This window comes from Megalopta genalis, chromosome 10, assembly GCF_051020955.1.
Source record: "Megalopta genalis isolate 19385.01 chromosome 10, iyMegGena1_principal, whole genome shotgun sequence".
NCBI classification, from domain to species: domain Eukaryota; kingdom Metazoa; phylum Arthropoda; class Insecta; order Hymenoptera; family Halictidae; genus Megalopta; species Megalopta genalis.
In genome coordinates, this window is record NC_135022.1 from 14,849,875 (window position 1) to 14,873,789 (window position 23,915).

General features: G+C 37.8%; 2 protein-coding genes across 4 annotated transcripts in view; one reads left to right on the forward strand and one right to left on the reverse strand.

Moving 5' to 3' along the window:
• Positions 1-23,915, reverse strand: part of LOC117220078 (uncharacterized) — a 69,376-nt gene that overhangs the window by 40,360 nt on the left and 5,101 nt on the right. The window contains exons 1-4 of one of the 3 annotated variants that reach the window (XM_033469756.2): positions 21,810-21,918; positions 21,443-21,658; positions 20,259-20,297; positions 18,367-18,628 (exon numbers count right to left, since the gene is read on the reverse strand). In XM_033469756.2, coding sequence (XP_033325647.1) covers positions 18,367-18,628; positions 20,259-20,297; positions 21,443-21,552 — 411 coding nt within the window. In that variant the 5' untranslated portion in view covers positions 21,553-21,658; positions 21,810-21,918. Of the gene's footprint in view, positions 1-18,366; positions 18,629-20,258; positions 20,298-21,442; positions 21,659-21,809; positions 21,919-23,915 lie in introns of those variants that run through there. The other 2 variants (XM_033469752.2, XM_033469753.2) reach the window with 2 other exon arrangements.
• Positions 388-13,936, forward strand: LOC117220079 (non-selective voltage-gated ion channel VDAC1). Its single transcript, XM_033469757.2, has 5 exons — positions 388-657; positions 1,227-1,447; positions 2,307-2,532; positions 6,867-7,076; positions 13,511-13,936. The coding sequence occupies exons 2-5, from the start codon at positions 1,289-1,291 to the stop codon at positions 13,774-13,776; spliced, it is 861 nt and encodes a 286-aa protein (XP_033325648.2). The 5' UTR covers positions 388-657; positions 1,227-1,288; the 3' UTR covers positions 13,777-13,936.

Below are 23,915 nucleotides of genomic sequence, written 5' to 3' on the forward strand. Positions count from 1 at the left end.
CTATTTTACACTATTATATTATTATTGTCTTATCTTAATTATATATATACACATAATATACATAATATTATAATATATTATATATATATATTATATTATTATATTATGTATATTATGTATATTATGTGTATATATATATATAATTAAGATAAGACAATAATAATATAATAGTGTAATATATATATATAAATAATATTAATAATATATAATAAAATAATAAATATATATATATATAATACGTATATATTAGAATGTGAATATATATGTACACATATATCGGAGAATTCTCTTTCTCTGCTACTGGTCTCGATTTTCCCCAGGGTTAATTGCTCGCGTGGAAACGAGAGCCATCGAACACGTCAGCTTGCATCACGGACGAAACAAATTCGAAGACCAGCGACATTGTGAAATCGCAGCCTTCCACGACGGAGCTCGTAATGTTCGCCGATGTCCAAATCGCGAGAAACGTCAGTGGCCGTGTTATCGACTGATCCCTGTCAAAACTGATAAGTAGGATTTGTTGACTAGAATATCCTCCGTGATTTCGGCGAGCTATCCACCGATTTGGCGAAGGTAAAGGGCGGCGATGTTTCACGCCGTCGGATGGATCGTCGCGTTAATCGTCGTCGAGATCGGAATCATCAACGTTGCAGCCTGGTAAATCTTTCTTAACCCCTATAGGTGAACATCTCGTAATGCAATTGCAACCTGGACGCGATAAAGTACAATGCTAAAGCCTATAAACGCGTGAAAAAGACTGCTAATGTCTGTTAATCACAGCATACTTAAGGGAGGGTCAAAAAATGTTCACGGAATTTTAAATACGTATTGTTGTTTTAACGATGTTTTTTTTAAATAATTTTTTTATATTTTATTTTTACAGGTACCCAAATGAATGGTTCAACAGTATTGTATAAATAAATATACCTCGAACAGAAAATATAATATTTAGATACAAAATGATCCTCTCTTATAAGCAGATCTTAAACCTTTTAATACCTTAAACGACTCAGAGTTAATGCACTTCAATGCTCGTTATTCTTCACTGCGTCGAATTATGTCAACAAGTTGCTGTATTTATTAATCCCAATTTCTCGACGTAAACTAATTAAGCATTCATTGAGTAACACGGCGCTGCAATTACAAAAAAAAAATGTAATGTGCAATTGCACATAGGGGAACAGCAATTATTTTTGGTTCAGAATAAAAATGCCCATATTTTGCAGCTAATCCGATCATCTCCTATTTTGTGATTCGTCGTTGACCTACTCGAATCGGCTCATGCATCATGAGCGTGCCGAGTTTCTCGGATCTGGGAAAAAGTGCGAGGAATGTGTTCAGAACGGGCTATCACTATGGCAAAAGTCTGGTCAAGCTGACCTGCACCAAAGCTGGCGAGCCTTTGAATATGAACAGTGACTTGTCACTGGATTGTGACACGAAAAAAGTAAGAGGCCAATTTCACTCTAATTTATTAAGAAGTATATGCAATTAGTGTGTAATTAGTGTTGACGTTGATGCTTGCGAAACGTTTTATGGAATATTCAATTTATGTGAATTATTTTCATATTTTGTGAATAAATGAAATTCGCGTTCAAACGACTTTATTTTATACGCTTGAGAAAATCTGTCAAAGACAAGGGCTTGCAGATGTGCATGATTTAATAAATGCGAACCCTAGCAGGTCTCGTTATTTTGCCATTTCTCCACACGTGCTTTGTATGTTATTTGCACGCGAAAAATATCCCATATATTCTTCTGAGAATTACCAACAAATCTACGAAGGGTAAATTGTAAATACGGTTTATTTTTTAAAACATTCTCAATGATCGTGTTACATTTTACCGACGATTGTTAAAGCGAGATTTTTTAGTTGCTTCAATAGAAATGCTATAATTCCTCATCTAATTACTATTTCTGTGTTAAAAATTCCTTTATACTCTGCGAAGATCGACGAACAAATCAACAAACTTTCGATCGGTTGTAATTACCAATTCAGTTTAAAATAATGTCGGAATTCGCATTACGTTTTATCAAACTACAAAAACTTCAAACAAATTCGTCGAAACGAACACTTTAATAAAAAGTTCTGCGATTTTGAGCGTATTATTCGCGTTCCAAAAAATTCGTGTATATTCTACGATGCTTGACGAAAAAGTCCAAAAAAATTGGAACTCCGTACACTCGCTGGTTTAATTTTCAACGGTGTCCAAACACACGGTATTGTTATTTGTCGACGAAGCAGAGTGACTTTTCGCGTTCGTTTTTCGAGCTCAGAACAGTTATTTCTAATTTCGTAATTGCAGTTGTCTGGCACCGCAGGTGCAGAATACAAGACACAGGAATACGGGACGTTTCTAGAGAAATGGACGCTGGACGGGACGATCATCGTCGGCTACATTTTGAACCAGACCCCGTTGGCCGACGTCGGGCTGCGGTCGGAAATTAGTTACAACCCGAGCACCACCGCGAAAGCGATAAAAATCGGCGCCAGCTGCGTCAAAGAGAACATCAACGCGATTTGCTCGATCTGTTAGTTTCTTTCAGCCTTTAAATAATTTGCCGGGCGCCGACTGAATGATCGCGCGATACCACGGAAACGGGCTAACGCGCGCGAGTTTTAATGGCAACGCGAGAACGAACAATAACGAATTGAACGTTGCTCGGTTTATTTAAAGCACGGGCAAACGGCGGACGTTGCGGCTACCTACGGCTTTTGAAAGGTTTCAATATTTCACCGGATATTACCCTTTTCCCGCGCGGATTGCGCGTGTCATTGAAAACAAAAAAAATGGTATTGAGTTCGGTGCATTCGATTCGTATCTCTCTTTCCTCGTTGTCAAATGCTCGCCTGTCATCTAAATCGAGTCCCGCGAATTCATTCGCCATTATTTGTTACTTGCAACGTCTAGCGACAACCGCAACAAAACGACAACCGTCGTTTCTATTGGGTTGGCAACTAAGTAATTGCCGATTTCACAGTTATATTTTATAGTATAAAATTATTATTATTATTATTATTATTATGTTATTTTTTGTTATCCGTGAATGTTAGCAACAGGACAAATTGAATGCAGCGGTCAAGGAAAAGCGACCAGAATTAGTGAATACTAACAGGTCTAATAAAAATGTTAAAAATTACACAAGAAAATTGTACTTTCTACAAAAATTACACAAAGCATGTGCAGAACCATGATAGGATCAATAGTTCAGAATGCAGAACCATCATGGGCAACAGCTGCAAAGTGCTTACATTTAAATTCTGAAAGTGTACAGAAGAGTCCAGTAATCCACGCAATTTTCAATAATTAAAATTCTATTCGAACAATTGAATTCACCACAGCTCTATGAAACTCTTGTGTGAACAAATAATAAAGTCTGACGCGGCAACCCAGGACGTTTTCAAGCTGAAATATTGGGTTGGCAACTAAGTAATTGCCGATTTCAGTTATAGATGTCTCTCACTCCCATTTTTATGATATCTGTAAATTTTATAGTATAAAATTATTATTATTATTATTATTATTATTATTATTATTATTATTATGTTATTTTTTATTATCCGTGAATGTTAGCAACTGGACAAATTGAATGCAGCGGCCAAGGAAAAGCGACCAGAATTGGTCAATCGTAAAGGTGTCATTTTCCAGCAGGACAATGCTAGGCCGCACACGTCTTTGTCCACTCGGCAAAAATTGATGGATATTGGTTGGGAATTGATGTTACACCCACCATATAGCTCTGATCTCGCGCCATCGGATTACCACTTATTTCGATCCCTGGACAACTCCCTTCGCGGTAAAACTTTTAACGATGATGACGCTGTAAAATCTCGCTTAACTCAGTTTTTGGCCGAAAAGGATCAGACTTTCTACGAGCGTGGAATTTTCATGTTGTCAGAGAGATGGCAAAAGGTCATCGAACAAAATGAAAAATACATTACAGATTAAACTTCATTCCAAGTAGAAAACAATTTTCTATTTCATTGAACAAATCGGCAATTACTTAGTTGCCAACCCAATACAACGAAGCAATGTTTCTCACAGCTTTGTGCTGAACATGTTCTCCAAATTGAATTTGAAAAGGTCTTATTTAACCTTTATCGATTACGAACAATTCGGAAATAATTTGAATTCGTAAAAATACTCCTAAAACTGATAAATAATTTCATCAGTAATTAATGTTAATTGGTGTACGTAATTTATTTAATGAATTTCTAATAATATTTAAGACTGTATTATATACAGCTTTAAAAATTCCTCGATTATATTTTCTCGTTTATTAATTCAGTCTCTTATATTTTAAATGAATTATTCGTCGAATTTGTCGTCGCAGAGTTTTCTAAACGATATTGATTATCTCAACGCGATTTAAAAATCCGATGAAATTTTAAGCGATCGTGATATTTTTTAACAAAATATTTTGTTTCGGGGCATTAAAATTTTGTGGGGCGAAAAGATCTTCGGCAGTGGAAGTATTCTCAGAGTCGTGTTATGAGAAATCGATTGGACGTTACGTACTTACGGCGAAACGTTCGTTAAATAAATTATCCCCGTTCGCGCGTTCTGCTCGCAGAATATTGGCTGTCCTCATTTGAATAAGTGATTTTCCACCTGCCGTTACTCGATTTTACACGAATTAATGATTTCAGGAACGATGTTTCCCCGCCTATGGAACCGCGGAATTAATGCATAATTGAAATTTAGGGACGGAGATTAATGTCGCGATATGAATATCCAAACATCGACAGCTGTGAATGAACGTGAATTTTTGCGAGTTCGGGTTTCACGATAATTCATTGACTCGCACCAATACAATACATGATTACATAATTAATTCGCACGTGGGCTTAAGCGATACTTTATATTTGCATAGTTCGTTACAAATCACGGTTATATAATTCATTATAGAGATCACTGTATCGGATTAAATCTATATCGGAAAATAATTAAAGAACAACGAACCGGCAATAACAATAATTGCTAATGTAAGTGTCCCTAATTGCTATAAACGTTGAAAATGCAACGTCTTCCCGAACAAATAATTAATTTCTTCTGCTTGTTTTTGCTGTTTCAACTCAACAGTTGTTGAAATTAGATGCAACAAAAGCAATTTGTTTAATAGTACGGAAACTGTGATTTCGCGATATGTTTCTAAACGTTTTTGAAATTCAGGAGGAACCTATCATAACGCGCAAACTCTCGGCTCTCGTATGCATTTTCGAACGGTCAAAAATTCCCACGGGAACACATTTCAAAATTGAATCAAAGCCGCTTCTACTGAAAATTACATTCACTCTTTTCTGTCTAAACTGTTCATCAAGATATATCGATTTTTCAAAACGAGCTCGAATTTTCCTGCAAACTATAAAAGTGATCTATCGTAAAATGTGAACTTTCAGCTTTCATATGCATCCTCAAAATATTAAAATCTCCCACTGGAACACATTTGGAAACGCTTCGCTTCTGCTGAAAATTACTTTTCTATCTGAGCTATCGATCAGGATATATCGATTTTTCAAAACGAGCTCGAATTTTCCTGCAAACTAAAAGTGATCTATCGTAAAATGTGAACTTTCAGCTTTCATATGCATCCTCAAAATATTAAAATCTCCCACTGGAACACATTTGGAAACGCTTCGCTTCTACTGAAAATTACATTCACTCTTTTTTGTCTGAGCTATCGACCAGGATATATCGATTTTTCAAAACGTGTTCGAATTTTCCTGCAAACTAAAAGTGATCTATCGTAAAATGTGAACTTTCAGCTTTCATATGCATCCTCAAAATATTAAAATCTCCCACTGGAACACATTTGGAAACGCTTCGCTTCTGCTGAAAATTACATTCACTCTTTTTTGTCTGAGCTATCGACTAGGATATATCGATTTTTCACCGTGTTCGAATTTTCCTGCAAACTAAAAGAAATCTATCGTGAAGTGTGAACTTTTAGCTTTCACATGCATTCTCGAGACACTAAATATTACAACACATTTAAAAATCGAATCAGCTATGCGCCGATCTATCAGCGCAAAAATGAAATAAATCATTAGTTATAGAGATCTAATGAGATCGCTCACTTTTCCAACTGCAACGTCCGTAAACTGAAACGAAAATCCAAGATGCACTTCGCACGATACGCTTCACTGTCGACGCTAATCGCGAAGTCACTGGAACAATGGTCTCTCGCGTACGATTGGATTCGAGTTTCGACGTTCAAGATAGTGGGAATCGGGACGAAACGTTTGATGTTTACCAACAAACCTCCATAGACTGACAGAGAAGCGGAAACATTTCCAACGCGATATTCCTGCTCCTACCGTTTGTCCGTTATCGAAACGTTAATTAGTCCGGGAACAACTCGATCTGAACATCCACTCGGTTCTCAATCTTCTCCTTTATCAAAATATCACAGCCATGGAATTTATTTGCAGAAGCTGAGGAATATTATCGAAAAAATGTAACTGTCCTTTCTGCGCGCGCTACTCGCTAATAAATGCAATCAACGTTTCGTTTAACGCGTCGAATACTGAAGGCGACCCATCAAAGGCGAACTGCTCAGCCGTGGAATAAAAATGGTTGCCGTCGGAGTAGATCAAAAAGATCTCTGATAATTGAACGGAAAACATTTAACTGTTGCGAGTGTTAATTAATCAACGCCGTTCGATTATTTATAATTACTCAAGTTGCATTCGTGGAAAATCGTTCGATAAAGATTAACTTCTCTCGACGTGTAACTATTCGTTCGATAACAAAATTGTTCGCGATGATAAACCGTTCAATAATAAAATCGCAAATCCTCGGGACGGGTCTCTCGAAAGCGTTTACGTGATCGTACTCTATCGCATATCGTGTTCTGTGTTGCAGCCAGCGACATGAACTCGAATGTGAACATTCTGGGCTCTATAGTTACCGCCATCAAAGGTCTCATAATCGGCTACCAGGGTGGTTACAGCACAGAGGCGAACAGGATGACGACGAACGACATTGGCATGGCCTTCAGCTATGGGGATACCGACTTTCACTTTCGATGCAACTCGATACCGCAAGAGTGTGGAATATCCGTTTTATACAAAGGTGAAGCATCCTTTAATTTATATTCAATAATTCGCTCTTTAAATACCCCGCTACGGATCATGGATTTTACGCAATTTTAACGAACTGACGCTCTCTTAATTGCTCCGGTGTAACTATCCAAAAACGTTCATCCACAACTTCCTTACAAACTACCATTCTTCGAGCAATTATTTTTAAATGATCTCACTCAACAATCTAGCGCTGCAATTCTTAAATTAATAAGAAACTGCAACTTATGAAAGGCGCATCCATTCAAATCCAAGATTCAAAAATTTTTGTTTTATGCACAGTGTCCCATAATTATGTTGTAAGGAAAGGGGTAATTCCTGAGGTCATTTGAAGTAACTTTTTCCTTAGCGAAAATGCAATCCGCGGCTTTGTTTACAAGTTATTAACGAAAAATACTGACCAATGAGAGGCAAGCTCGGATGACGCGAAGCGGTCCAGGCAATGGGCGCACCAAGCCCAGTTCCGCTGATTGGCTCGGCCGTCTCGCGCCAGCTGATCTCGCCTATCATTGGTCACTCTTTTTCATTAATAACTCATAAACAAAGCCACGGGTTGCATTTTCCCTAAGGAAAAAGTTATTTCAAATGACCTCAGGAATCACCCCTTTCAGGGTGAGTTATGGGTCACCCTGTATATTTCTGAACTCATTTCTTTGAGATCAACTTTTATCTCCTTATTAAGCCTAAAATAAGTAACTAACGATTCATATTCGCTATTAGAAGATGCTAGATGAAACGTTTATCACCGAGGATGAAGAACCATTGGTTCACCGTGTCAGACATAAACTGCGTTTATCACAACGGTCAAAAGCATACAACAATGAAGATTTCATGACGTAATTCATCTGACACAGTTGTCTCCAAATATTATCAGTCCGCACGATTTCGAATTCAACTAACATTCACACGGGATGAAGTTCAATCCGACCTCGATTAACTAAAAACTCCCTAGGTAAACGGAGAACGAGGTAACTCCGCTCACGAACACCGAGCATACTCATCTCCGATAAAAGGATTCAAGTACTCGGGAGGGCAAGTCGGCTTTGTGATTCTTCGAGTAGAGCTTCAAACAGGGTTCGCCGAGTTCAAGGTCTGGGTTCCAGGAAGTTGGGAGTTGAAAGCTGATTTCCTCGGCAGCTACGTGATCTCTCTCCCTCTTTCGCCTCCTCTTATTATTATTCTTCTTCTTCTCGAGGGGGAAAAAGCAACGACACGCTATGCTCGTTCTTCGGTACCACCGACCTCCGGCCAGGTACGGAACAGGATCAACGATGGCAATCTGTTCACGAACTTTGGTCCACTACGCGCGCGGCTTAAACGCTGGGAATGTCGGATTGGCGGAAAGATGGAACCCTCACAAAGGAAACTTCTTGTCAGAGGAAATGCAAAGGGGATTGCAATTTCATTAAAGGGTACGTCGCGGATCCGTGCCATAGCCGCTGATAAAGAGCACCTACTGTGTCCGCCGGAGATGCTTGACTATTTTACCCTTCCTTTCCTTCGCTTTTCTTTCCTTCGTTTGGAAAATTGTCGTTCCAGGAGTTGCTAAACAACGAACAAAAGAAGACGCTTTTGTGGTACTCCGTTTATTTAGGAGGCATCGTGGAGATGTTCACGAGATCTCAATTCTTTATCGATTTTGTTATGTTTACTTTTAGCGATTTGATTCTTCGGGAGACATTCGTTACGACAATTGCCAAGTTTATCTTGGCAAAGAGGAACAGGAGAAAGGCGAAGAGAAACAGATTGGTGATGTTTGGAGGAAACGTTTGTTAAGGAAACAGTTTGGAGGAACACGTTGGTGATGTTCGTGGGGAGTCTCGAATTTTTAGAAATTATTTCATGTCGCTACTAGTATTTTCCTAATATTCTTTTTATTTAGAAGACATTCTTTCCACAGTTTATTCAAATGCAGCCACAAAAGAGGAAATGTGGAAATTTTTGTTTCTGGATTGGTAATGTTCATACAGTGTTTCGGTTTTATATAAATTAATTTATGTCACCTTTGATACTTGTATAATATTCTTTTTATACAGCAAACATTCTTTCCTGTATCTATTTCATTTTCAATCATTGTCTTGAACATACAGGATATGGGAAAAATTGATATTTGTTCGATTGAACGATCCTTAATTTTTTCCAGTAAAAAGCCGTCTCGCGAATGAAATTCTTTCTGCCGGCGAATAGTTTCTACGGGAATCAATTAAAGCGTTGTTCAGCATCTCTAAACTTCTTCCCAATTATCGATTTCGGGACGTAGAGTTAATTAACGAGTTCCTTGTCCGCAAGGAATTTAATCGACAAGTATTGGAATTGGTCCCGTTCTGCTTCAGACGAGGGAACACTAACCTGCCGGTTTACCTGTGCTTCGGATCGAGACGGACAAGGAAATGCAATTTCTTCCCATTACCTCGTTATCCATGCCAATACCATAGGGAAAAAGTAATTCGAATCCGAATGGTCCGCATTGTTTCGAAGCCATTTAATGTTTTTCCCCAAAAGTGTCCCCACAATTTACAAGTTCTACTGCGAATTTTCGAAAATCGAGTGAGCCCATAATTCGAGGCAATTAGAATCAACAAGCAGCGCAAATTTGTTAAGAGAAAAATCGAATTGTCTCGAAGGCACTTAATATTTTTCACAGCGCATCCATTTGCATTTTAAGTGCCCTCGCAATGTGAAAAAAGTCTGTCGCGAATATTCGAAGGCCGAGCGACCCCATAATTCCAAGGCCATTAAAATCGACCATCTTCAAACGTGGCGAATGAAGTATTATGGTCGAACTTTGCAAAGCAGTCGATCGACAAGCTGCTTACCGAGCCCGAGTGCAGAAATAAAATGCAAATTAGGGTTTATTTAAATTTTAAGTAGTGGATCGCCGGAAAAGCTGGATAAAAATTGGCTCGCGGAAATTTTGATTTTTGTTCCACTCCGCGCCGATATTACGCGGAAAATTGTATCCGCGAGCCCGTTCCGCGCGAAATCCCCAGTGCCGATTGCGCGGTGATGAAACAACGAAACGATTCCGCGAGAAAGGCCAATACTTTTCCGAATGAATACTAGGAACGGGGAATTCCGATCCGACCGGTTCGATGGATGGCGACGACGGGCACAAAGCCCCGCCGTGCATAATTTTCTGCGACCATTTTGCCCGGGCTGCCGCACGCCGCGTCGTTCCGCCATGCCGCCGGAATCGATATTCGTAATTACGCTCACAAAACTTGCTTCGAGAATTGTTGTAGGCTTAAAGCGGTCTACCTGTTATCCTTATTTCCCGCGATTAAATGATACATCGTTCCTATGTACCCGCGCCAGTTACCGGCGCGCGGGTTCGTAATCTCGACGTCTACCGCCGCGGAAGGAAATGTAATTACGATTTTATCAAGACGAAAATAAACGACGAGGAAATGGGTGAAAATAATCCCAGAGTAACGACCGCTGCGGGATATAGGATCCCGATTCTTTTTTCTCGTCTGCCGTCGGCTTCTTTGCTCGGTTCTCGTCCCATCCGTTCCGGTTTTTCAATGTCCACCGCCCAGTTTTTCGATGCTTCTCGTCCCCGCAGACTTTTCCTACGCTTCATCGTTCTCGATTTCTCGATGAACTCGCGTTTTGGAGATTTTATACACATTGTTTGTATATGAAACAAATTTGATGGTCGATACAAAATTTGATTCTTCTGTTATCAAAAGTCTAGGAACGAAGGTAAATTTTATTTTGCACGAGAATCCGCGGTTTAATCGTTACGCGGCGTAACCTACGAAATTCGCAATTTTGTAAAATATTTAATTCTGATGGAAGAATGTGGTACTTTGTTTTAAATATTTATGCGATAAATAATTTATATTTCCACTTGTCAACGTATAGCACACTGGAAAATACTTTTCATCTTTTTGAAATCATCGTCATTGTGATTACATTGTTCGATTATAGCTGTTGTCGATAATTATTTGCAATCTGAACCTGGTAATATGGTTTCTTTTAATGGTTTCTTTACTACGTACCAAGCAGAAACAATGCAACATTGTCAATTCCAGTTAAAACAAAAGTTTCTTTCTTTTAACTTTATTATCGCAACTTCAGAATCAGAACTTTAATTTTAGAATTGCATTTGATCTTTCGATTTCGGAATCACGATTATTCTTTTCATTTTAAAACAACAAATGCTCTTTCGATTCCAGTATTATAATATTTCTTTTCATTTGAAAATTACAAGTGTATTTTCCATTTCAAGATAGTAACCGTTTAATTTAAAAATAACATTTTTAAAGCATTCTGAACAGACCGCGGATCTCTGTACGAAATAAGAACGATCTTCATTACATTCGAGAAATAGAAACTCTGAATAATTTTAATCGTTTTAAACTAGAATTTTTTTTTTTTTCTCTCACGATCTTACTAATAAATGTATGAAAAGATCTAATTATAAATGTCAAATTTACGAGCGTTCGCTGTCTTCAAAGCATTGCTGGTAAACGATTCGGGTTTCTTCGTCGGCGTTTGTTTAAAATGCATGAAGTTCAGTGTTCCGCGCGGATTGAGGGAACGCGCGAAGACATTATTCCGGATTAATAAACATACAAAAATTATTCCAGGCCGTAGCTACGAATTCGTGAGTTCGAATGACGATGTGTAATTGCAGGTGTGCTCTCGTCGCGGGGCCCCTAATTACGAATCCGCGACCGTAGCAGCGTTCGTTGCCGTGCAAGCTGTAAACGAACACCTCATTATATTCGTACGATGCGTGCGTTACGCAATTATCTGTCTCTCTAATTAACGACGCGCGAGCTAACCGCGCGCTTTACAGTACATAAACAACTATCCTCGATTTTTCTCCTCGCTGACAGAGACGAAGATGCTACTCCCGCTGTCCATTTTTCTCTCTCCGTCTCCCTCTCTTTTTCTCTTTCTTTTTCTTTCTCTCTTTCTCTCTTTTTCTCTTTCTTTTTCTTTCTCTCTTTCTTTCTCTTTCTCTCTCTTTCTCTCTTTCTCTCTTTTTCTCTTTCTTTTTCTTTCTCTCTTTCTTTCTCTTTCTCTCTCTTTCTCTCTTTATCTCTCTTTCTCTCTTTCTCTCTTTTTCTCTTTCTTTTTCTTTCTCTCTTTCTTTCTCTTTCTCTCTCTTTCTCTCTTTCTCTCTCTTTCTCTCTTTCTCTCTTTTTCTCTTTCTTTTTCTTTCTCTCTTTCTTTCTCTTTCTCTCTCTTTCTCTCTTTCTCTCTCTTTCTCTCTTTCTCTCTCTTTCTCTCTTTCTCTCTTTTTCTCTTTCTTTCTTTTTCTCTCTCTTTCTCTCTTTCTCTCTCTTTCTCTCTTTCTCTCTTTTTCTCTTTCTTTTTCTTTCTCTCTTTCTTTCTCTTTCTCTCTCTTTCTCTCTTTCTCTCTCTTTCTCTCTTTCTCTCTCCTTCTCTCTTTCTCTCCGTCCCTCTCTCTCTCTTTTTCCTTGCGGTGACCCAATTAAATCGGGAAACTCGATGTTGTCTCCTAAGGCAGAATTTCCAATTTATTTACTCGTGTCCTTTTTTTAACCGTACATGGTTTTTCCGAAACGCATCGGCTTCGGAAATGTCGACTTCGTTACATGCTTGACCCGTATGTAAACGATAGGGTTGATTGAATCCGGTAAATCAAACATCTCTGCCGATGCTGCAGGTAGCAAACTTTCGAGTTTTGTTTACTCATACCTCCTTTTTTTCAGAAAGCTTCTGTGGATATATTTAGTTTTTCAAAATATCGATTTTATCACGGCGCGCAGTTGCAAATTGCCAACTACATTAGCCATGCAGATTCAAGAAAAATTTTATTCGCTGACGTATTCGAAAACTGCTGTTCTTTTTCTACGGCTGCGGGCTTCCATGTTTCAGGAGAACCTGTTTTTTTTAAGGCTGAAAACAAAGCGGTATAAACAAACGATTGGCGTATAAACAAATGGCGATGATTCAAACTGATCCTTGAACTATTCCATTTGAAATCGATCAATTCCTCTCGTTCAAAATTGATCGATACCGGTTTACTTATTGATCGAAAATTGATCGAAATTTTACGAAACCATTTTTATAAATTTTTCGCCCATTTTGATAAACATCGCACGCTCTCAATAAATATTTGAACTGGTTACAGATATAAGGACACATTCATAAAACCTGCCGTAACGTTTGCATTTGAATACGTTTCGAATAGATAATAAAATTAGTTTAACCCTTCGCGTGGCCCTGCGTCACTAATATAGTTAATTATTTTACAGATTTCAATTATATTCACGAATAATACCACCAATTACCAAATAAATTAGAATTCCTCCAATAAAGTCGCATATGCGAATGCGATCGAATTATATAATATTATAATAAATTCTTAAATTGTTGAAGATCCACGCGCGGTCTAATATTTACTATTGACGTCGAATAACGATGGTGCAAACATTGTTGTTTAAGTGAACGAGCAGTGGGAGGCTGTCGTTAACGGTATGATGTACAAAAACGGCGGGAACGAAGATTACACGCTGGGCGCGGCGGCGAAATACATCATTGATGAGAAATCGACGTTCCGGTTCAAGTTAAACACGGATCTGCAACTGGGATTCAGCCTGCAACAACAGCTCGCCGACCAAATCACGGCGTCTCTGTCTTTCAACGTCGACTGCACGAACGTGCAACGAGGCGGGCACAAAGTCGGCCTCGCTATCCAAATTGAAGGGTGAACTGCCAGAACCCGACACACCAGCTGCTCTTTTTTATCGTACCTTCTTCTACCTTTGACGGAACGGCGACCGCCATTTTGGAGTACGTTTGTCTTGTATTTGTGATAGTCGATATATTGAAACGCGTCCGTATTGATATTAAACTATTATTCTTATCTAACGATCTTGGAGTTTCTATGAACGATAACCGAATTTTATACCCAATTAGAGCCGAGAGAGACACACAATTAAGTTTTGATCGATTTAATTAATGCAGCGGTCGCTTTTGACCTTGAAAACGATGTGCAATTCGGAGAAGGTTCTTCTCTTCAACATTTTCTACAGCCAGGAAAGTAAGCGTACATCTTGTTATTTAAAATAAAATGCAGATTTTTCATGAAAACTAAATACTGCTTGTTTTAATTACGAGAAGCAAGATTTAAACGGAAATGTATTTGTTCTTTTAATGACTGTAATCACTAAAACCTATTCGTAATTCAGTTTCTCGTGTTTATCTGGAAACCATAAAATACGTAGCTTAATTATCAAGAGCTGTTGGCACATCAAAAATAATATTTGATCAGCTTGAATCTATTTAATCAGAGAGTTCTGCTTATCTCCAACTATATAGATCTATCTCCGTATTTAAAAAAAAAAAATGGGGAAGCAGTTGTTGCACAAGGATGGCAGTTTCTCGCGATATTCACAGTCTAAAGAGAGAAATAAAACGTAAAATATATTTTACAGTTGTTCTTACAATTTCTGATAGAATATTTCCTAGAAGGTTTGCGCAAACACGTCGTTTACAGAAGACATTTTCGATGATACAGCTCTTTCCGGATACCTCGGAGAAAATTGTATAGCGATACCTGTGCAAGGATTCTTTCCATGGGCCGTCTTTACACAGCTCAAATTCCGCGAAAACTCATATTCTTCGTTCCGAATTTCATTAGACCCGGGGTACAGTGAAAGTTTCGTGAACCTTGCTGGTTCTTCTGCTTTGTGTCGATCATATTTGCTATGTTATTAAAAAAATTCGTTAACAAGGCCTATTAAATTCTTTAGAACTAATTTTTAAAACGCCATTTTTCTTCCTGAAGTACATACACTGGATAAAAGAAAAGTATTCGGACATTCCTCAAAACGGTATAATTTGTTTAAAACGGATAAAGTTTTTAAATTTTTTTAAATTTTCGTTGCAAATTCGGATAAAAAATGAAGATAATCATTCATTTCAAGTAATAGCAAAATTTTCGAAAGATAGTATTTTTGTCGTTGTACAATAAACTAACATCTCTAACATCTCCGAAAAATTCAGGTCGGTCAGTCCAGTTTAAAAAAAGTTATCGGATTTCGAAATACCTTTTATTAATCCACTGTAAATTAATCGAACACCAGCGAAACCAAAAAAAGAACTGCATTTTTTCCAGATTGAGCACCAATTTCGCAACAATGCGCCAGAATTCAATTGGAAGTGATTACGTCGTTTCAGATTTCACGGTAAACGATTGGATGTTTCAATTATCCCACGTTGGGCGACACGGCGGTAAGTGATATTACGATCTTCAATTTTCTAAAGCCGCGCCCCGGCGGTTCAACGTCTTCAAGATCGCTCGAGTTCCTTGAGCTCAGGGATTTGAATTTTTTACGAGCTCGCCGGGCTGATGAACGTGCCCTGGCACGTGCCGAAAGTTCGCGAACGATCGATACCTATGAAGCGATACACGATTCATCGCGAAATCTGGCGCACACCACAAATTACCAGTGTCCTGCTAACGTTGCTTAATTGCCCATCAATGCAGTCGCTATTACACATCGAGTCGCATAACTGAGCGTTCGATGAGGCTACTTAGCAGACACCGACAGAATTCTACCCTTTCTGTTCAAATGGACCTTCATCGATTCTATTTAGAACATTTCTATACCGCTAATTAAATTTATCGATAAAAGGATTGAAATTCATATTTTCTTCATCGAAAAGAGACGCAATATTCTACATTTTATATTTTCCTTGACGGCAACATGAATTATTATTATTATTATTATTATACCTACAGAGTCTGTTGTTACGCACGTGTAACACTAATTCTATCTTTTTTTAATCCTACGTCACTGAGAAAACCAATATCTGTAAGCCTGAGTCAGTTAAAGCGTAAGACCAACATAAAAAGTGGAAAGAAAGACTGCTGAAAATTTCTGCTTTATTGTAAAAAATATACATTAAATGAAAATATCTTTTCTCTTTTAACGATCGTAACAATTTGCAATTAATGCGACAATAACCTTGAATTGCATAAAATCCGCACTCTATTGATAAACGTGTTCTAAATTTCAACAATTTTTCTAATCAACCCTGTTCTATCGCCTGTTACAGACTCAAAATAATTTTCCACAGCAACAAAAATAGAAAAGAAATGATTTCTTCCTCCATTAAAGAATGCCTCCATTGCTATTGCAGCGGTCAACGTTGGACGAGAGATTTCACAGTGAGTACTAAAATCTCCGGTGCGCCATAACTCACGACGAGATCGTCGAATCTCGAATGTTCGAAAAGCGAACGCGATTTCGCGCTTTTTAATAAAATTTTATGACGACGTTCCGCGTCTATGGTGATCCCCAAAGTTTATCGCCACAACACGTCACGGAGAGGTATGAATAGAAATGTGACCGGAAATTAATGAAACCGGAACGTTATCGATCCTGTTGCAATACGCGCACTTGCATTGTGAACGAAGAAGTAGTTTGCCAAGGCTTTTCAGCGGCACAGATGAAAATTTGCGAACTTAAAGGGGATCGCTCTCAACCTCCTTTTCTAATGAGGAGAATAATGAGAAACAGTCAGGGAGCAGTTGGTGTTTAATTCCACAGTTTACTTAATAGGGAAGTTGAGCGCGAGGCTCGGTACGCGAAGAAAAGTGCTTGTTAAAAACGTCTGCAATAGTATTTTAATAATGCAATTCCATTACGCGAACGGTGCGTCGGCGGAATCACGCGCAAACGGAACGCGGCGAAGTGAGAAAATAAATTAGATTTTACACCGAAAAGTCCTGAATAGGAACATTCACAGCAGACGCATTAAGCTCGAATTTTCCCTAAAGGGGACAGCAGAGCTTACCTTTATACTTACTTTTATCACCTCAAACTTACAACACAGAAACATTAGAGGCTAACAACCAAACTTTTCTGCTTTCGTGTTTCATTCGTTCAGTCATTCGATCTTCGTATCATCTTCTTCTAAAAAAATAGAAGGCAATATTTGCGATGGAAACGATCATTGTGTAGGTTCAAGCAAGAAAGACGGTGATGTTTATAATATAAACGTGCTTAAAGATACAGTTTACCAGCGAAGTATAGGCGCAGAGCTAAATATCGACAACTTGCCCTATCAAGACAAAACATTTATCTTTCCTTCCGTTCGGACCTTCCCTTTAACTTCTCGATCGTCTTTCGTTCCAATTTACAGTAAAGAGTAAACCACCATTAAAGTACAGTAAACCATCATTAGTCGTTACATCGTCGTCATTAATTCATTATCCGAGTAATCAGTTTTCCGAATGCCTGCGTTAATAGAAAAATGTCGCGGCGTTAGCGTAATAAAAGGGCCGAGGATCTTTCCTTAAAATGATAAGTCCGTAAAATCCTCGGTATAACAATGCTATTATTTTCGATATTTTTCCTACGTCCAAGAATACGATCCCTACATAAAAAATTGTCGCTAATACACCTGTGCCTTCTACCTCGGCGTTATTTCAGAGGTACAGCTCAACCAAGAATAGCAACACAGGGTGATAAACCTCACCGCGAACACGGTGTTATAAGGCGAGAGGTCAACAATAGACCAACCACGATGACGGTGACGCGTTCATTTTGTTCTATAAACACAACGAAACTCCGTCCATTCAGCTTTCGCGCTATTCTCATCCGGTATCACGAAAAAGCAACGAAATCAATTACATGAAAATGTCAGACGTGTAATTTTGGTTGTACAAAAGTAAGCGAAGTATCTGGACACACATATATATGGCTCGATCGTAAAACATAAAACAATTATTTCACGCGAAACTTCGCTACGAAACTGTGCCAATAATTTTTGACTTGTAGCAACGTGCACAACTAATACCGGACGATAAATATCATATTTAATTATCGCTCGTACCGTTGCGCGATCGATCGAACCAAATGTCCCAGGCACAAAATGTGCATCTCACGAATTAGTTCATTTGCTTAAATCATAACACTTCGCTTCTGTAACACAGTCATAGAAGAATGTCAATGAGACACCTGACTAGATTTCTGTGACACAGTTCTTTTATGATGCATTCATAAAACAATGCCAATCGCGACAGGTTTCCCCAAACACCAAGAAAAACCTTCGAACTTTTTTAAAAACGATCACTTCTCAGCCGAATGCTAAAGATCCGACGGATTCGGCCAAAAATGGCGTGATACCTTCTTGTGCTCGGAGAATCGGAGTCGGAGAAAGGTCAGACGGGATAAAGGCTGGCCAAGTTTGCTGCCAATATTCTCCGATAGACGGCTTTTATCGTGGCATTGGGGCAATGCAGGGAACTAACGGGACCACAGAAATGGCTCACGTAAATTACGACTCACCCTGTGTCGTGGCACTGCTGGCATGCTGCTGGTCCTTCCACGATATTGCCTTGGCCCTGGACCACGGGATCCGGACGTTAAACCAGCTGGACCAGCTGGACTGGTCGGACTCGGGCCACCGGGACTCGGGCCACCGGGACTCGCTCCTGGACTCAGGTGAGACGAGGAGGACACAGCACCTGGACTGATCGCCGGAGTCCTCGTGGGACTCCTCGGCGAAGGCGACAGGTGACCCCATGGACCTGCCTCTGCTTGCAGAAACCTATCGAACGACTTTCTTAGAACGGTGCTGATCATTGGGAAATTATTTGGCAGGAAGTATTCGATCGAATGATCCACGAAAATATTCTCAAGCAGTTTGACACTAAACCTGTCGACCTCGAAACGTGACTCAGGTATATCATAACGATGACACGATCTTTGGAATAAATAATGTGGAAACTGTCATTTCGAACTTTTTTGTAAGCGGGTCAAATGATCTAAATTTTTTTTTGAGATGTTAGACGGACAAGTTCACTAGACAATAGGACGGACATTTTTGCAAAACTTGTACCAGTGAGTCGCGAAAGTATTCGAACGCCTTTTAAAATGAAGTAACTTCTTTATGATTGGGCCAGACGATCTTCTTGTTTTTTGCAAAAAACTGCAATTTGATGGAGTGACAAATTGCAAATCAATATTGCAAAGTTAAGAGAAGTTGTAATAGAGAAAAAATTTTCTTCGCTCCTAATTTTAATTGTTGTATGTATTTGACATTTAGATTCTTGGTCGAAGGCTTTTTGTGGAGTAATGTTAATTAAATGCTAATAACTGAGACCTTTCATAAATAACTGATGCATAAATGCTTATCCTTGCTACAGATTACAAATGCTTGTAATCTGTGGCAAGAACAATAATATTGCAGTAGATATACGAAATACATAATAAAATATTCGTCACCATAACTGGAAAGTGCATTAACAATATGTTGATCGTTAATTCATACGAATGATAATTCATATGCTGTACGTGAAATGTTGTTTCTCTACTATTCTCTATGGTATATTATGTTTCTATTTTTGTAAATGTCAAGAGGATATTTTGATTAACGTTGTAAACACTTCGTTCAGCATTCGCATTTTTGATCGAATATTTTCTACCAAGGTAGAACAATTTTATATGTAAATAATGTGCTCTGAAAATGCAGAAGTCAATTGCGAAAATACATTCGTTGATTTTGTGATCATTTTAACGATACTATTGTTACTTAAAATTAATCGTCAGCTACTTATAATGGATGATTGAATATGGAAAATTGGAAGATTGAATATAATAATTTAACGATACTATTGTTACTTAAAATTAATCGTCAGCTACTTATAATGGAAAATTGAATATAGAAGATTGGAAGATTGAATATAATAATTTAACGATACTATTGTTACTTAAAATTAATCGTCAGCTACTTATAATGGAAGATTGAATATAGCATACACTATGCAGCTATTTATTTATGTGAGAAGCCGTACAATTTAATCAAATGATTTTCAAGCGACAATTTTATCTCTTACTTTATGCCTTACGAAAGCGAACAGTCTAATCTGTTATATGTATATCTAAAGACATATCCTGGGAAAAAGAAATAAAATATGAAACAAAGTGTTTTCTAACACAGTAGAAAATTGCGTTTCCGCGTGGAGAAGGTGTCAGATCGGAACGTATAATAAGTGGCAATATTTGCATAAGAGAGTGGGTGTGATAAAAAAAAAATCTTTCGAATCAATTTTACCGTCGCCAACATGAAAGTGATGGATGCAGCAATTACGCAAACGAATGCTTGAATATCGCCGTACGAAAAGCATCAGCTTGAAAACCAATCTCGCCTAGCAACAGTTGAATCCGTAAAACTTAACTGTGTAATACTTTGACGCAAAAACGGGCCCACTATTCTCCTTCAAAAGAAACAAGATGATTACATGAAACGTTGCTCTATCGAGTAAACAAAACATTATTCGTTATTAAAAGTTTCAATAACTTCCACGCGAAGATATAAACATTCAAACTTTCTTGCAAGATGGTCTTGAAAATTTTTACAGAATTTATGAAGTAATTATGGAATCATTCAAAATAAAGAAATATTGAAGAAGAAAAGACTATTTAATAATAATAATCTTTCTTGAAACATCGAAGGTTAATACTTCCTCAAATTACAAGAAAACATTTTTCTTAGGTGCATTTGTTCGTTTATTTACTGATCAGCTTAAAATCATGTCAACCTGTTGACATGTAAGCCCTTGTTAAACCTCTAGCCACTCAGCAAAAGAGCATAAATAGAATTCTAGCGCGAAATTGTTAGCTGAAGTATGTAATCATATAATCGACGTATGCATGTTAATGAATATTGTAATTAATAAAACAATATAAATTTCGTTGTCTTGACGTCAATATATTGTTGATTCTACGTCGTATTCATAACAATTACAGTTTCTTTGCATCATATCAAATACATGTTTATTATACTGCCGGAATTTAGATATAATCGTCGTTTTAAAAAAGGAAAGTATGAAAATGTTTGTAAGTCGAGTATGATGAAACAAGATCTACCCGAGTATAAATATAATTCAATTGTCTGCTTTCTGACAATTAACTTTGCAAATTACTTGAACAATGTACGGTAAATTCTCCCTAATTTTCCTTCAGCTTGTAAACAGAAATGAACAATTTGGGAAGAGGAGATACGATTATTCGAGTCTTGCAGCTTGTTTTTATAATTGTCGACAATCGGCAACTATAAAAATAAGCCGCGAGGCTCGAATAATCGTATCTCCTCTATCCATACTGTCCATTTGTATTCACAAGCTGAGAAAGAAAATTAGGGAGAATTTACTGAATTTAATTACATCAAATAAAATTACAAATGATCCTAATCGCACGCAGTTACATTTTGTCAAAACGGTCCGCCGTTCGAGTATCAAACGCTGTTCTCAACTAACAATTCCGTTATTTCGTTCTCTTTTGCTCAGCCACCAGGGACACATTGTTCAGCTGGGTCACCTTGCGTCATGCTAAAACGCCGTGCCACGTGGATCCAGCTCACCTGTGCAGGTCAGGGGTGGGTCTGGCGACCGCGATGCTGGAGCTGCGTCGCCTGGACGGGGTCGGCGATTTCGGGGCGTCGACGGTCGCATGACCCTGAGAGCCCATCATCGAACTACGATGCAGACGAACCTCGACTTCGCTGCTCCGCCTTTGAAATGCCCTCTTGCTGCTCCATCGTCTGCCCTTCGGGTCGGTGGTCGGATTATCCTGCTGCCTGAAAACACCACCGGGATGTCTTAGACCGGAGAAGGTAAGTAATTGCTCCCCGAAGTCGCGTCCGGGGAAAACGGCGCGGCGATTTTTCACCGGGAGCCAAAGGGCTAAAAGCGGTTTTGTGCTCGCTGTGCTACGGCGAGCTTGCTTACCGGAATTTCCAACGAGCCGTAAGAAAGTCCACGGTTATACTTTAAGCGAGCACGACAGAGAGCGTTATGCAAGCGCGAGCGCGAGCTGGGATTCTATGTGTACGCGTAAACAGAAATCGTAGAACGACGGTCTACGATGCTTGGCGTTTGCTTAATGAGATTTGAGCCTGGTACGTCAATGCTTTTGAAGAGTTTTGCCTGTTGTTTGCCATTTTCAAATAACGAAGTACCATCTTTCTAGGGTTTCTTAACACTTCACGGATGTAAATTTACGTTTGTTTGACTTCCTAGGACGGGCCACGTAGATTTACGATTTTGCTTGAATTTTTATCAATACTTTATTGATACGTTATTAATATTTTATTAGTCTGTAATTACATAACTTTGTAAAATTTTAGCAAAAATAATGTTGATTTAATAAAACTGCTACGCTTCGAAACCATATATACACGTTTATTTAATTCTCTCTTAAAAAATGCCCGGAAACCGAGAAAAATAGAGGAAAGACAACACACCCCTTCTGTTAAGTGTTAAGACACTTTTCTATTTCTGGGTAAGTTATCTTCTCCACTTTTCATCTGGCTTTATGAAATTCTAAAGTTACGAGTTTTATTCAGATAATTCTATTTTTATGTTCATTTGCTGTCATTTCGTAAGAAATCCAACTTTCCAGAAACTATGCACCATCCTTCAATATCACCCATTAAATAAAATCATACATTCACGGAATATTTGATTAATACTAATTATTAATTATTATTAATATTAATCAATAATATTGATTACTATTTATTAATATTAATATTGATTAATATTAGTTATTTGATTAATATTTGAAGACTTTGCAGTCAAATACTTACTTTGTGATCTGAGATATTTAAAAAAGATACTCATTTAAGAAATAAAGTTCGTTAATCATTTAGAAAAAATTCTCGAAAAGCAGATTTTCTTTATAATATTACTTAGCATGACTTTATATAATAATAATTTATATAATAAATATATTAAATTTTTCTAATGTCTTTACAGTTTTGTATTTGGCCTATTTATTGTTGCCATAAACGCATAAAATTTGCAATCTAGTGATAACTATATTAAATAATATTGTCAAAGTAAACGCCGCTGCAAGGAAGGATTACAAAATTTGCATCGCTTTTAAAAGACTAAAACTAAAGAGACTAAACTTTTAAAGACTGAAACTTTTATAATAATTTTAATAAATTCAAAATTATGTACGGATAGTCTGAAACTGTTACAATTTTTGTACCGTTCGAATTTCATCTATTTATTTTTTGATTTGCAATACATACAAAATATATTGTTTCCTTTCAAATGAAATTATTTTCTAATGTATTCTTTTCGAGACAAATTATTTATGCTTTCTGTTTTTCTCAGCAAGCAAGAAATAATATAAAATATACGACAAACAAAACAATGAATTACATATAAAGTTTTAAATGACTTTAATGATTACAGTGTTTCGCGATTATGGGTGCTGGGTTCGCGGTGCTTCATTAATTTGAAAACTGAAATCCAATAAAACTTTGACGCTCCGTCGACTTGTATATCGTTCCCACCACTGAAATCTTCATCCGAGTTTGTTATCCCGGTGGCAAGATGAAATTTCCGCGCGAAGTCACCATCAATTAGGCGCAGACGCCGGTGGCGTATAAAATTCGACCTGAATCGCTGGAAGAACTATGAAAATATGTCGCACGGGGTCAACTAGGCTCCCGTTGTATATCCCGAGAAGCGAAACACGCTCGATATTTTTTTTCGCAATATTTAAACACAATCTATATTTCCGAGCGATGCAGACGATCGCAAAAAATGGCAATTTAAAAGTTTGTTAAAATTGTTAATCTGTACGACTCTAATTCTGCTCACTTCAACGTGTACCATGAATTATTCAAAGCCGGTATGAATAATGTATAACGAACTATAACAACAATAACAATGTGGATTATGGTACAGAGTATAAGCAATTTCGTATGTAAACGAACGCAATAATTAGACTACGGATCTTTATGCATTTATAGTGTGTGCAAATTTGCAGAATAAAATTAATAATATGTTCATACGTTAATAATAATCCGTTCGTTTCAG

What these genes read in the sequence shown, in the direction of transcription:
- LOC117220079 (XM_033469757.2), top strand. Translation starts at nt 1,289, where the DNA reads ATGAGCGTGCCGAGTTTCTCGGATCTGGGAAAAAGTGCGAGGAATGTG. An exon ending in TGGATTGTGACACGAAAAAA is followed by an intron (nt 1,448 to 2,306) that starts GTAAGAGGCCAA and finishes TCGTAATTGCAG; the next exon opens with TTGTCTGGCACCGCAGGTGC. An exon ending in CAACGCGATTTGCTCGATCT is followed by an intron (nt 2,533 to 6,866) that starts GTTAGTTTCTTT and finishes TCTGTGTTGCAG; the next exon opens with CCAGCGACATGAACTCGAAT.